The sequence below is a fragment of the Alligator sinensis genome, unplaced genomic scaffold (assembly GCF_000455745.1).
Source record: "Alligator sinensis unplaced genomic scaffold, ASM45574v1 scaffold1297_1, whole genome shotgun sequence".
NCBI lineage: Eukaryota > Metazoa > Chordata > Crocodylia > Alligatoridae > Alligator > Alligator sinensis.
In genome coordinates, this window is record NW_005842901.1 from 195021 (window position 1) to 210441 (window position 15421).

The 15421-nt window shown below is 50.3% G+C and overlaps 1 protein-coding gene across 8 annotated transcripts in view; it reads right to left on the bottom strand.

The window, feature by feature from the left end:
* NMRAL1 (NmrA like redox sensor 1) overlaps nucleotides 1-15421 on the bottom strand; it is a 45196-nt gene that overhangs the window by 23549 nt on the left and 6226 nt on the right. For 3 of the 8 annotated variants that reach the window (XM_006035971.3, XM_025192191.1, XM_006035968.3), the window contains 4 exons: nucleotides 12111-12349; nucleotides 11053-11302; nucleotides 10104-10294; nucleotides 3413-3592 (listed from right to left, as the gene is read on the bottom strand). In XM_006035971.3, the coding sequence (XP_006036033.1) occupies nucleotides 3413-3592; nucleotides 10104-10294; nucleotides 11053-11302; nucleotides 12111-12349 (860 nt within the window). Of the gene's footprint in view, nucleotides 1-9; nucleotides 1062-2440; nucleotides 3593-10103; nucleotides 10295-11052; nucleotides 11303-12110; nucleotides 12350-15421 lie in introns of those variants that run through there. The other 5 variants (XM_025192188.1, XM_025192189.1, XM_025192187.1 and 2 more) reach the window with 4 other exon arrangements.

A 15421-nucleotide genomic window follows, 5' to 3' on the forward strand; every position in this document is an offset into this window, starting at 1 on the left:
CTCCCCAGTGAGGATTCCCTCTTCACACCTCTCTGGTGCCTTGGGCAGATATTGAACCCAGGTCTTCCATGTAGCTAGCAAGACCTCTACCACAGAGCCATCAATGCTTGAGCAACTGTTTGCAGCTCCAGGGCTCTAGTCCCTCCAGGATCCTTCTGGCCTCATGCCAAGGGATAGAAAGAAAAAGAAAGAAAGGGCCCAAGCTGCTGCCTGCAGCTCGGGGCTTGGGTTCCTCTCAAACCCACTGTGTTCTGCCCTGCACAGTGCTCCAAATGAGCTGAGCTGCCTCCTGCGTCTCCCAGGCCCTGGCTCCCCACTGGAGACTCACTGCGCACCACCCCATGTGCCAAGCTACCGAGCCGAGCCACCTCCTGCAGCTTCCAGGGCTCTTCTGGGGCAACTGCTCCACCCTGCTGGCCAACTCATACCAGCTCTTCAGGACTCCTCTCCTTTGTCCCTTGTTGTTTCTCCTCGGAGCCAGGTGTGCTGCCCCTTTTATCCCCCCCAGGTGGCCGTCGGGACCCATCTGGAGACGTGAGAAGTGAATCTTTGCTCAGGTCCAGGCTCTACCTGGCCCCTGGGTGAGGGGGCAGGGGCAGCCTTCTTCTTCTCCAGGGGCCTGATTGGTGGAGAAAAGGGAGTCCCCCCCACCAATAATTTTTTTACTTTTCCAACCCCCCCGGGCCAAGCTGCCACTGGCTAGCCTGTCACACCTGCATAAGCTTTGAGAATAGCCTGTGTGAAAATGTTAACTCTCCATTTGTGCCCTCTTGGAAGCTCAGGAATCACCAGCTATAAAAATCCGCTTCATATCTCTAATTCAGTTAAACCACAAGCTGTATACGTAAAGGGTTAATTATAGCTGCTTGACTTTTAGAAAACCTTGGCTTTGTCTCTGAAGCCTCCGTGCACATTGATGTGACTTCCTGGTGTTGCAATGGTTGGTCAGGTAAGTGCAGCTTTAATTACAACAGTGTAAAAGCAAAGGGATATGTATTTAACTCAGTCTAATCTTGAGCTCCTTAGGGAGAGTGAGCTTTGCTGAAATCCAGATCATAGAACTAGGAGGAAAAAAAGACCCAAATCAGATCTTGTGCCACCAGAAGCTAAGTGAAAATGGCCAGTAATATTTTACAGCTCTGTAACAGGTTGCCCTCCCCGGTGCCATCTTTCTGGTTATCCGCGCCTTACGTGGGGCGCCCTTGGGGCCTGCTTTGTAATTCTTTGGCCCCACCCTAATCTCGCCTGCCACATCTTGATGGAGTTTTTTTGGGGTTTTTTTTGAGCGGGAGACTGCCTATTATTTTGGGTATGTTGGGGTCTCTCCTATTAAGGCTTGACCCCTGTTTTCTCTGGCTAGGCCTCCCCATCCAAACCCACTAAACAGGGCTTGACTCTGAGGCTCTAACTTTTTTTTCCTTCCAGTGCCTGGAGGCTCGTGGCCCCCTTTCCCACTCGCTTATGGAGCCCGGCACTCCCTGGCCCAGAGGCACGGAAGCCGGACCCACAACCAGAGGGTTGTAAGTGTGTTGGTGATTCTTTCTCCCTAGATGCAGCACTTTGCACTTACCTTTGTTAAACTGAATCCTGTTCTGTTCTGACCACTTTTCCAACCTGTCCAAATCTGCCTGAATCCGTTCCCTGCCCACCCGTGAGTTTACCTGGAGCCATAATTTGGTGTTGTCTGCAAATCTGGACAGAGTACTCTCCACGCCCTCATCCAAGTCACTGATGAAGATATTGAACAGCACTGGTCCAAGGACTGAACCTTGGGTGACCCCGCTGCCCATATCTTTCCAGGTCAATACCGACCCGTCTACCACCACTCTCTGAGTGTGTTCCATAAGCCAATTTGCCACCCACCTGACTGTGTAATCATTTACATCACAGCCACTTAGCTTATTTATAAGAATGGGATACGACACTGCATCAAAGGCCTTTTTAAAATCCAAGTAAATGACATCTACCTTGACTCCTGTATCTAAGCATTTTGTGACCTGGTCGTAAAAAGAAACAACGTTAGTCAGGCAGGATCTACCTGCTATAAATCCATGCTGGTTGCCCTTCAGCATTATTTTTCCTGCTGGACTCCCACAAATGTGTTCCTTAATAAGTTTTTCAAAGGTTTTCCCAAGGATAGAGGTGAGATTAACTGGCCTATAGTTACCTGGATCCTCCTTCCTCTGTTTCTTGAAAATAGGGACCACACTGGCCCTTTTCTAGTCATCTGTGACCTGTCCTGAGCACCACCAGTGCTCAAACAGTCTTGCCAGTGGTTCTGCTACGAGAGTGGCTAATTCCCTCAGCACCCTTGGATAAAGATCGTCGGGGCCTGCTGACTTAAACACGTCCAGCCCCTCCAAGTGTCCCTTCACTAGGTCGGTGCTAAGTGTTGGTGTCCCTCTTGTGCCTGTCTGTAATCCAACTGGGAGATATGTCTTTATCCATGTTCAGGAATACAGATGCAAAAAACTCATTGAAGAGCTCAGCTTTGTTGCTCCTATCTGTCACCAATTGCCCTAGTCTGTTTTGTAGGGGATCTATGTTGCCATGTGCATTCTTTTTGCTCCCTATATACCTGAAGGACTTTTATTGTCTTTAATTTTTGATGCTAGCCTGAGTTCCATTGCTGCTTTGGCCTCTCTAACTGATTCCCTGCAAGTGCGACGGAGTCAGTTCTCCCTGTCATCTTTTTTGGCCCCCTGTCCAGGTGGGTTTTTAAAATGCAAGCGCATGTCTGGATTTTTTTTGCCTCTGGCTTTTCCCAGGCATTTCCAGCTTGGCTGCTTGGGGCTGGGGGCAGTGGGGCTAGGTCACTGGCTGTTGGGAAATCATGTACTCTGCGTGGGCACCAGCAGGTAGGGGAATGGGGGACAGAGAGAGAGAGCATATGTGTGCACATGCAAGCTGTGTGGGCAGCAGGGCTGGGGAGTGGGAGGGCAGGGAGCTGCAGGTTGGGAGTGAGGGGCACCGACAGAGGTGAGGGGGGTACAGTGGATCAGGAGTGAGAAGCATCAGCAGGGCTGGGGGGAGCTGTGGCTTAGGAGTGAGGGGCAGAGACAGTGCAAGGGCATATCACTGCCCCCTCCCACAATCATTTACCCCTTCCCCCTGTTCCCTCCCCGCCATCCAAGTGTCCTCTTTTTTGATACTGGAAATATGGTAACCCTACATTAGTTATTGGGAGAGGCTGGTGCATCATTCATTCTACACAGCGCATGCCTGTAGCCTGGAGCTTTTGCTTGCTCCCTGTGTACCATTAAGAATCTGGTACTGGGCTATTGTAGCTCCAGTTTTTCACCGAACTACAGAAACAAATCCTTTTATTTTGAAAGTTGTGCTGAAAATGCAGACTTGCTCAACAGTGATTGTGCTTTTCTGGGATACTCACTAGTTTCTGTTGCACAGAGGCTCAGAGAGTTTTGAAGTTGACTTTGTTGTCTTCCAGCCACTGATCAAATGTTCTGGCCTTGGGGTTAAGTTTCAGGGTTAGCTCCATATTGCGATCTGGATTCATAGCGTAGAACCGGAACATGTTAGCCAGCTCCTGGGCCCCAGGGAAGCCAAGCTTCTCATAATCCTCAGCTGAGATCTGCAGAAAGAATGGGAGTGGAGAGAAGTCTTGGCTGGTCAGAACAAGAATTAGGGGGTCGGTTCATGTTACTCTTAATCCCTCCCTGCTGGAAATGGGGTAAAATTTCTACCCCAACATGGTCTGTAGAGAATTTAAAAAGGAATATTTCTAACATGGTGGTATGGGCCTTGATGCAACTTGCTTTTTGGGTCTATTATTGATTTGTAAGTGACATTTAGATTTGGTTTTCTTGGAGTGAGGCTAAAACAGCAGTCACATAATAAAATTGAAGCGAGCATGAAGTCCAAGTCCTTAGAAGTGCTTTATAGGAAGATCGCTTCTGTAGGAAATAAACTAATGTGATTTTACCATGCCCTTCCCAACTGCTGCCCAGATCCCCATCACTGGCAGCACCTCTCCCCCTCCCCACTTCCCCTCTTCCAAATCCAAAATCCCTGGATCATCCACTCTACTACCATAAAATTCTGAACAGGATACTGTTTGTCATTCATTTAACCATGAGGTGGCACCACACATCCATAATTACTGTAGGCAGTTTGAACTACTCCTCTGAGGTGTTACAGAGCAAAACTGGGGGGGAGGGAGGAAGTGTGCACACACAAATGTGAAGTTGTAATAGTAGCTGAAGCCGCAGTGTGGAGTTTGGGGTGCCGGAGTTCTGGTTCCATTCAGATGGAGGTCCCTCTGCAACGCAGCATAAATCACTTAATGTGACAGAGCACCTTTCGGGTGCCTGTCACTTTATGGGCTGGAGCAGGCAGCCGGCAGGTGCTTGAAGAGGGTGGCCATTTTAGAGCCCAGGTCTCGGGGCTGGAGCAGCAGTTTGCTGCCAGCTGTCAAAAGAGTCACGTCACCCAGCTGAGCTACTGCACCTGGAACATATTGGAGGTAAGGGCAGGAGCTATGGGGATGGCAGGAGGCTCCTGGTCTTGGGCATGACTGGAAACTTCACCCTGCAGGGGAAGGGTGGCCTGGTGGGACTCCCTGTGGCCTGGGAGTCCCCAAGAAATGCCAGGCCATTTATCTCTCTGGTGAAAGGCGGGTAAAGGTGCCTTAACCCCAACCCCTACCATCCGGTGGATTTTTGTGAGAGAAAGGGAGGCAGGGGCAGGCATGCTACTGAGAGGTACCTGAGCCCATAAGGGTGTAAGATCCAGGAGTTAAGGCCAGGCACACTTACAAAGAAACACCTGAGCCCAAAGGGGGTGTAAGACCCCAGGCCCTAATGAAAGGGCAGAGTTGAGGCCAGGCACACCTAGAGAGAGAGACCTATAGGGGTGTAAGACCCCAGGTCCCAGGGTAAGGGCAGAGTGTTGGCCCAAAGGAGGGGTGAAGTGGCCCAGTGGGGGGCTAAGAGCAGAGTCAGCCCATAGTTTGGTAAATTGCTCAGCCACCATGCAGATATGGGTTGTGGGAGAGACCCAAAAGGCTGCACCATGGCTGGCCAAGGAGTGGAGAGTTAATCCTGATGGCCTACATGGTTGCTCAAAGGGAACAGGGTGGAGTGTATGTGGCCCAGAAACAGAGCAGTGTAAGAGAGGCCTGGTGAGAGCACGCAGAGTGTCAGAGGCCCCAGTGAGAGGAGGGCAGAGTGAGTGTGGCCCTGAATAGGGCAGTGTGCAAGAGGCCTAACAATGCACTGCGTTTGGCCCAGCTGAAGCTGGAGCTGTAACAAACTATATGTCATCTATGAGGCATGGGACACGATAAGGGATGGTTGGAGTCATGTGTTTACCATCCGGGAACAACAAGGTGCTCAAAGGGCAGCCTCCTGCCTAAACATCTGAATTATTTAACAACAAGGCATGGCAAGGGAGTGAGGTGGGAGGTTTGCCCGTGGACAGGTGGTGGGCTGGTACCGAGACCAGGCTTGGCAGTTTGCTCCTGTCACACTTACATATGTTTTTCCAGAAGTGCCAGTTGGAGGTGCTAGGACATGACTGGAGAGCCTGAGTAGCTGGCACTCCAGTTGCTGTCTGTATGGAAGTTTAAACATTCTAAGTGAGGTACTCAACAGCACAGACTACAGCTGAAAGTTTTAGCTTTGATTTCTGTCTCAATTTCACCTTTCTTTAAACAGGATTATTGGGCAGCTTTATTAACTGCTGTGTATAAAAGGGACTGGGGCCCTGGAATAAACAAACAATCTGTATAGAAAAGGGACAAGTCTATGGGTAGGCAAGAAACCTGCAGAGGGTTGTAACAAAGTGCAGACCCAGCTCTACAGCCATGTGGAAAGATCATGGAATTCAAGGTTCAAATTATACTCTCACTCTTGGGTGGGTGGGTGAGTGGAGATCTGGAGCAGTGGCAGCTGGAAGCTGGAAGGACCTGCTGCTGCCACTGTCACCACCTGAGCTGCTTACAAAGGCATGGGGCAGGCTGGGACCTCTCCATAAGACCTCTCATCTCTTATAGGGGACCGTGACAGGGGGTCATCCCTGGGGCCGGTCACAATGTCAGCCCGCCCACCCATCTAGGGCAGTTTGCCCTAATCATCCTGCCACGCCTCGATGTATCAAAGAAAGCAGTTGGAAAAACACAGGAGGTTGCCCATTTAATGCTCTGATGCCAAGAGCATAATACATGGCTTCAACCTCACCTGTATGGATAATACTGTGTCCCATGCCTCGGAGATGGCATCCACAATCACTACTGCTCTCCTGGCCCTTTAACTGGGCTGCACTTGGTCTCTGGCCAAAACTTGGCCTCAGGTTTCTGTAGACATGCCTTGGCCACATGCCCTCACTGGGGTCTCAACTCCAGCCCCTCATGGGGGCCTCAACTTCCACACACTCTGGGCTCCTTGCCTCACATGAGGCTTCTAGCCCCTCACACTGTGCCCCCCCTCACTGGGGTCACTACTCCACCCCCTCACTGAGGCTTCTGGGCCTTGCACCCCTTGGGCCTCAGGGGTCTGTCGATGTGCCTGGGCCCCACTCTTGGCCTCCCGCTAGGCTTCACTCATTCAGGCATTGGGCCTCAGGCACTCCTGGCCCCTGTGTTGTCACCCAAGCCTACTGCTTTTCTCTCAGGGTGTGCTCCCCTAGCTTTTCCCCTCCACAAGTTACCCACAAGGCAGCAGGGGCTGAGGCTTTCCAGAGCTTTTCACTAAGGAGGCACAGGTGTCGCATTTTCTGGGGACCACCCTACCACAGGCAGTCCCACCACACCATCCAACCCCAGCAGAGTACAGTTTTAGGTTATTCCCCAGGACCACTGCAGGCTTACCCGCCCTGGTCCTTCTTCCCCTCACTTGGCTCCTTCTTCCATCTGGGCTACTCACCCCTGGGCACTCTGCTGCAGCTTCCAGCACACAGCCTACTCTCGGTTCCTGGCCTCATGTCTCTCAAGCCCTTCATAGGATACCTCCTTTCAGGAGTCAGGGCTTCCACTTCCGTCATTACAGCTTGCCAGCCGGCTGATTGCCTATCCTCTCTTTGGCACTAAGGTCCCCCCCATTGAAGGGACCTTCATCCTCTTTTAGGCTCTGGCCTCGCCTCCAGAGGAGTCGGGGTGCCAGTAGCTCTCCAGAGCCCTGGCCTACCCCTTGCGGTGGACTTACTTGCCCTTTGGCTTTTTGGCCCTGGCCCCCTTGCTTTGACCAGCTGAGATTCCCCTGGCATCAGTGTAGCAGCAGCTGACCTCTCTACTCAGCAGGAGTCCCCTCTGGGCCCCACCATAAAGCCATAATTTCTTACTGGGCTGGCCTGCTGCCCCCAGAGATCTCACACAAGGCAGCCCCTTTTCTCCACTGGGCTCAACTGAGCCCCTGACCTCACTACTAGATGTAATCAGGGGCTTGCCCAGCCCTTCGGTAGGCCCGCACTCTCTGAGCCCCTTTCCTAGGCTGGCCTTGCTTTCCCTAGGCCCATAGCCATTTCCTCAGGGCTTGGGACCCCTTGGGTCCCTAGGACCCTCCTCCTTCCCCACCGTTCCTACCCTTAACCTCCAGGTGTTCTAGGAACAGCAATACTCCAACCAGGAGACATTCACCCTTTAGTTCCCCAACTGCAACTGCTAGCTCTGCTCCTCAGGCCCTGCTCTTATTCTGAGGCTGCTCAGCCTTGCTCCAATCAAGTAGCCTCCTGGCTATCATGTGACTGCCTGATTAGCTCTGCAGTCACCTGCAGGCTGCCTCACAGCCCACTCAGGCCCTTAAAGTGGCAAGCACCGAAAGGTGCACCACCACTCACCTCCCCCCTTAAAATCCTTCTGAGTGGAGGGGGGCTGTCTTTCTGTCACTCCTCTCTGCAGGCTCCTCTGCAGCCTGCACACATCCTTAAGGTGGCAAACACCCAAGGTGCTCTGCCACAGGGGGCTTATGGGAAGCTCTTGTCTCTAAAGGGGGGGGAAATCAACCCCCCTATATTTCAAACACTTACTGAATCCACTGCCTTCATAGAACCTATAAACAGAATTCAGGGCAGCGCACAAAAAAAAGAGAAAAACTGGAGGGACCTGTCCAAAATCAAGTCAGACTAATGGAAGAAATCTGCTCTGGGGAAGCATGCTTGGGGCAGAGGCAGGAAGCCTGTGAGAACTGCTGCTTTAACTACAATGGCAGTACTAATGCAGGTAGGACCCATGTTCTGGATGCAACTCTGCTATTAACAGGAATTGTTCTGCCTCTAGAATTACCAGAATTCCCCTGAACAACTAAAGCTTTGCTGCCAAACCCTTCCTTCTGCTGACAGAATTGTGTCTGTACCTAGGGTTTTGCAACCAGAACTGCATCAGTGATGAATACAATTGTCTTGCACCTCTAGCTGATGTAGCTTTGCTGGCAGAACTCTGCAGCATAAATAATGGGTTGTGTGTCAAACTTTGCTTGGGCAGGCACTTCAGAGAATCCAAAATGGATACAAAAGAACAACCACCACTACCCACAACCTATGTAAAGGCAGCGAAGTCAAGTAATCTAAACTGAGGGAATGCCAGAATTAAGCCTTTCTATGCAACCTCAGTCCAACCCCCTGGGATCTGTGCATTAGGGCAGAGCTGTCCAATTGGTAGTCTGTAGGCCACAGGTGGCCCACAAGGGGTTAAGTTGCAGCCCTTGGGCTCCTGCCTGGCCTACTGTCCCAGCTGCAACAACATACAGTCTCCTGGTCCCTCTGCCCCACTTCCTGCCTCCACTCCTGGGGGCTGCAGTGCAGTGTATTGTGGGGGAACTGAGGGTGAGTTCAGGAGCACATGTATTTGGAGGGGGGGAAGAGAATGCAACCAAGTGGTGCACCTGTGTGTGCGTGTGGGACGGGGGTGCATGTGTGGGTAGGCAATATAACAAAGGGAGTGTCTGTATGGCATGCAGCCCAGTGGCCTGGTGCGGCCTGTGGCAAGTGGTCCCCAGGGGCTTAAAAGTTGGACATCCTTCCATTAGGCAGTAGAACTACAAGGTTACATGCTATTTTTACACTCTGCCTCATTCAGGAAAAGGTTAAACTCTTGAACCTAGTGTTGCAGAATTTCTGCTTGCACATTTTGACAGCTTTCTCAAGGGTCCTAGTGCTGCACCACTGTTAAGCGGTTTATTGCCACCACGGTCCCTTGAGGTGGGGGTGGGGAGAGTGTCATTTAAGAGACAGGAACAGAGGCACAGCCAGGTTAAGACCAAAATTATCAAAAATGTCCATTAACTTTAGCTACCCAACTATAGACACTTATGGTCAGATCTTTATAGATTCATAGATTGTAGAGTTGGGAGGGACCACAATGGATCATCGTGTCCGACCCCCTGCCTCTGGCAGAAAAGAGGACCGAGGTCAGATGACCCCAGCCAGGTGACTATCTAGCCTCTTCTTGAAGACCTCCAAGCTAGGTGATAGCACCACCTCTCTTGGAAGCCCATTCCAGATCCTGGCCACCCTTACTGTGAAAAATTTCTTCCTAATATCTAACCTAAATCCACTCTCAACTAGTTTACACCCGTTATTCCTAGTCTCCAGATTCTCCGCGCCCCTCTTGAAGTGTGGTGCCCAAAAGGATTTAGCATTTAGAAGGATTTAGAATTTTTATAGTCCTTTATATGGTCAAAGCACAGCTCCCACTGACCTCAGTCACAGTCATAGGCACTCCATTCTATAAATGTAATCCTTGGCATCTTGTTTTGGACACCTAAAAATGAGAAGAGCAGTTTGTGGTCCCTATGACTATTGGTTTAAGTGACTCCCCTGATGTCAGTCAGACAGCCTCTTGCTTTGGGCTATATGGATGGACAACACAGAGGCCTTGCATGCATCCATGTTTTGGTCCTGCCTAAAAGGAAAGCCCAGGGACCAAGATCTTCTGGACTGACTGGCCAGTGTGAATGTCTAGCCCTAGACCTTGACTAGGACCATGGTGTGGGAGTGGTGAGTATCTGCCTCTTTTCTAGGATCTTGAATAACCAGTACCACCAGTCAGTTCCCTCTGGAAGACATTGGCACATTTTTACCTCCTCAGGTGAATTTGATGGCCCAGGTCCCTGTTCCTTCCCACAGAAAGAATAAAATAAGGCACTTCCCACCTTGGCATCTTTCACAGCCTTCCCGGTGTGTCTCGACAAGGTGGCAGCATACTCTTCCACAGTGAACTTGCTAGTGCAGAGCCCGAGGTCCTGGCCTACATACTCCTTTGGAGACTTCAGCAGGTGAACCACCACAGGCCCCAGGTCAGCAACAGCCATGCCAGCCATGGGAGTCTCTCCCAGGGGGATAGCTGCAGAGCAAAGAGTGTGAAGGACTCAATTTCTAGTCAAGGACATTGTAGCATTTGAGTCATACCAGCCTTCCACAGAGCCACAGTTAACAGGTTTAGGGCACTGGAAATGGGTGGTTTTTTAAACAGCATGAGGGGGAAATGGCTTTAGGGACCTAAGAGAATTCCCTCTGAATCAGGGTCACATGCTGCTGAAAGGAGCCATGGGTGCAGAGGGTTCATTCATCCCTGCTATCCTCCTGAGACATGCCGCATGACCAGATCATGGAGCGCAACAGGCCCCTTTGCTTCAGCACTTATTTGAAAGGGTTGCCCAAGCCAGTACCACCCTTTAGTGCCCTTATTGGCTCCATCCCCAGTTGCTGTTAATCTGCACAGTCTGGAAGCTAGAAAGCAGCTCTATATTAGAACCAAATCTTAACTGGAGCAGTGGAGCAGAGGGTTTGTGTCAAGAGCAGGTGTTAGCACTGTTTCAGGAATACTCTGAGTCTCCAGTGGGCCTATATACCCTACACTAAAGCCTGGACTGCTGCCTCTCCACCACTGTTGTTACCTAAGCTGACTAGACTAAAGCTACCTCAGGTACATTCCCCACATTGCACTCACACCTCTGACTGCAGTGTGGGGAGACCCCTGGAGTGAAAAGGCTCTTTGGTCCATCCCCATGCCTCTGATATCATAGACTCACAGAAAATTTTATTAGAAAGCAGATAAGAACTACATTCTACACACTCCCATGGTTCCCTGGGGCCCCTTACCCAGCTCATAGTCTTCCCCATCACGGGCCTTTTGGGGTCGGAAGACCGTGAGGAAGTTCTCAAAGTAGAAGGGCAGCCGGACGCTCGTCATGGGGACACCAATCATCCGGAAGTACTCCTCAACCTCGCCTTTGCCATCAAAGTGAAGTACCTCCAGCCGGCCCTCCATCAGCTTGTTCACATTCTCCAAGCCGCTGTACACCACATAGCACAGGGCCAGCCTCTTCATCATGTCAGCCAACAGCTTGCCCTATGCATGGATCAGGTATGGGAAGGGAAACAGTGAATGTGGGTGATTCTTGTGAGTCAAACTCTCCACCTGGGATGCACCTATGCTCCAAGAACCTCCCCAGGACTAGGAAATACTGTTCCTCAGTGCACAGTTCTTGGGTACTGGGAGAGGCTGGTCCCTTACCAAAAATGGATAAATCAATGCTTGCTAAGGGCACCTCAGGGCTGGCCTTTCCCTGTTCTGATGTGCACACCTTGCTGAGGAGGACATAGTGACTACTGTTTTACAAAGGGATTTTTTTTCCTGCAAAAACAGGTCAGCAGCACATCTAAAAGAATAATAGGTACAGCGAAGGGCACAGTAACAGGGCAAGAGCCAATATCTTCCTAGAGTGTGTGACAGTGAGACATCTACCACTTCTATCCTGCACTCAGTCAAACTCCTGAGCCTACCTTGCCAGGCGGGGAGCAGGGCAATGGCAATGGCAAGAATGAGCAGGGCTTTGCTAGTGCAGATCAGAACTCAGAGTGTGCATCAGCGCCTGGAGTCACTATGTAGCAAGCTCCAGTTCTACCTCTCCTGGTTATGGAGAAAAGCTTGAAAACAGGAGCCCTAAGGGTCAGAGGGCAATCACAGCAAACCCAGCAATGACAGTATTGCAAAACCAGGTCCTGAGTCAGGATTTATGATTACTTGGTGCTGGTCATACTGCACCAAGCCACAGTTGTGGAATGACTGTGTCATGTGTCTCTCTCACTGCAGCTATTAGGTCCTTCTCTGTCCCACAAATGTGTTATACAGCATTCAGATACACTGAGTTTTGCACCTGTGCAACCTCCTTCTCCTTGCTACAGTGCTCCCAGTAGTTTGTCACAACAAAGGCTCCATATGCTCCCTTCAGGGCTGGCTCCAGCGTCTGCTCATCATCCTGGTCACCCTTCACCACCTCAGCTCCCTTCTGCTTCAGCTCCACTGCAGCCTTCTTCCTGGGGTTTCTTGTGACCACTCGAACCTGAAAGGTCCCATCTTCAAGCAAAGCCCTGGCCACAGAGCCCCCCTGAGCACCTGTAGGAGGCTAGATGTCACATTTTCATAGCTCAAAAGCATTTCTCCCAGCCTTTTGCCTTTCTTTTGTTAGTTTTAAACTTACTACCTATTTGTTTGTTTCATTTTATGATCTCTAGTTCTTGTATTGAGAGAATAAATAATAACTCCCTATTTACTTTTTCTTCACCATATAATATTTTTTAAACCCTTGTCATGTTCCCCCTCAAGTATTTGTTTTCTAAACTGAATAGCCCTAGCCTCTTTAGTTTTCTCATATGGAAGCCACTCCTTGCCCTTCTCTGTACCTTCTCCAGTTCTTCCATGTCCTTTTTTGAGATGTGGGAACCAAAACTGGGCACAGTATTCAAAATGTGGATTCAACATGGATTTATAAAAGGATATGATGATATTTTAAGTTCCCTTTCCCTTCTTGGGGAACACCGCTGTTTACTTTCCACTCCCAAAACTGACCATTTATATACTTTAACCAATTTCTAATCCATGAATGGATGTCCCTTGTAATCCCATGACTACCTAACTTTGTTAAGAGCCTTTGATGAGGGACCTTCGAACAGGCTTTTTGGAAGTCCAAAGACACTAATGGCAACTGGTTCATCCTGATCCATCTGCTTATTGACACCCTCAAAACAAGTCATGTTCATCCATGTGCAAACATTCTTTTTTTTAATTATTATTGTTTCTACCAGTTTTCAAGAAACATACATTAGATTCACTGGCCTTTAGTTCCCTGCATCCTGTCTAGAGCCCTTTTTAAATGTTCGGGTCACATTAGCAACTTTCCAGTCCTCTGGTACCAAGGTGTTTTATAGTGGTAGGTTCTATACTATGGTTAGGAGTTTGGCAATTTCCAGCCTGAATTCCTTCAGGACCCTAGGGTGAAAGTCATCAGGTTCTGGTGATTTGCTACTGTTTAGTTTATCACTTTCCTCTATGACCTCATCTACTGAAACCTCAGTTTGGGTCAGCTCCACAGACTTGTCCTTAGAGAGGAGTGGATCTGGTGAGGGAATTTCCCTAACATCTTCTACAGCAAAGACAGATATAAAGCATATATACTTTATATACTGCCAGTCAAAAAGCCTGAGGCTGAATTGATTCAATTTCTGCAGGTTAGTTTAAACTGCGTAGATTGAACCGATAAGCAAGTGAACATTCACCTTTGATTCTAGAAATGCAGCCAAGTGCCTGCAATGGCCCAGGCCTGAAGCCAGGGAGTGCTATAGAATGCCTCCCTGCCCAGTTGGAGCAGATAGCTTGGGCCATGATTAGCCTGTCCACCCCATGAGTGGGGTTCGCAGGGCAGGTGCAAAGCATCCCGAGATACTAGGGTCTGTGAGTTAATTTGGATCTGAAGGGGATGTGGGACAGATGTTCAATAAACTGATTTAATCTAAATCAGGTAAGTCTGATACCACATCCATTCAGGTTTATCTTAAACCGGTTTCAACCATTTTGAAAGCGGTTTATGTGTACTGAACTTCTGTTGTATTACAGATTTGAATTGGTTTACCAATCACTTATACTGGTTTATGCGTAATTTCTGTCCCTAGCCCTAAGGTTCTTGACAATCCTTTAGTACCCCTTTTACCCCTGAATCATCTAAAGGCCCAACTGACTCCCTGAAAGGTCTCTGGCTGTCTTTGGCATCTTCTTTGATGTCCTTAAAGAAATGTTTATTGTGTCACAGGGCACTGAGGTGTGCCTGCTCCGTTAAGGGCAGTGGCAGCTTAGCTAGAGAGCTCCACAGCTGCAGGTTGCTGTGCCAGAAGGCTAATGAAGGAATCAGCTGGCACCTGTACCTGGTCAACTGACTGGAAGGAGGCAGGGCCCTGGGCACATATAAGCCCCAGGACTGGAACTAGCAGGGGTTAGTTCCCCGGCAGGTGCCAGGGGAGGGAGCTCCTGCAGTGAAGAACTGCTCAGAAACACTGTGGCTGCCTGATATGCTGCTTACAGGACTAATGGGGCTCCAGGAGCTTATCAGGTACCCTGGGCTGTAAGGCACTCAATGATCAGGGAGAAGTTTGTCTCTTTTTAAAGAGTCAGCGTGCACCTTGCACTGTTTGTATTATGTTATAGCCCAGGGGCTCATATTTTTGTTGCTGTTTGTACTCTGGTGGATCCTCCTGAGGCTACTGGGGAGGAGGAGGCCTCATAGGGGCAAACTACCATGTGGAGCCACAGTGCCAGAGGGGGCATGACGGCAGGCTGCGAAGAGCCCAGCACCAGAGGGGTACAGCGGCAGGGCTGTGGAAAGCCCAGTGATAATAGAAGGCTGAATTTGACCAAGCCCTCATTACAGGGAGAACATTGATATATCATCTGCAAGGCATGGGGCGTGGTAAAGGGGTGGCTTTGGAGCCACGCATTTAGCCCATAAGACTTGGGGTGTCTCGTGAGGCACCTACTTAGAGTGGGACCCAGCAAGGGGTCTAAGAACTCACAGGGTGTAGACTATGTGCCTATCCCCCACAGTCTCTACCTCCCGCCTGCTCCTCAAAGCCCCTGCCCCCACTGCAGCCTCTGCTGCCACACTTCCCACAGCCTCTGCCCCCTTCCCCCTCTCCTCTTACTATCCGATGAGGTTCCAGCTCCATTCCCTGCACAGGGCACAGAGCACATGGAAGTGTAGCTTCTGCCTGGCCATGCAGCAATGTCCCGGGGCCGGCAATCGCTGCTGCCGATTGACCGGACAGAGCCACAGCAGGTGCCTACCCCCGCCCACCTTGTATTCAAATCCAAGATGAAGGGCTTTCCCCCCCAGTGCTGAAAGGGGGAAAAAAACCTTGTTTTGGAATCAAGTATATGTATGTATGGTATTGCCTCTTCAATGCTACCATTAAAGCAGGGGCAGGCGATTATTTCGGGGGGGGGCCGCTTACCAAGTTGTGGCAAGCTGTCGAGGGCCACATGGGTAGCCCCGCCCCTTGACAGGTGCCTTGCCCCCTGGTCACCATTTTGGGACCAGTGTCTTGGGACCAGTCACAGGGCCAGCACCAGTGGGGCCCAGAGCAGGGTGCAGGCTGGCAGGGGTCTATGGAGCTGGGCTGGGCTGCACCAGCAGGGAGA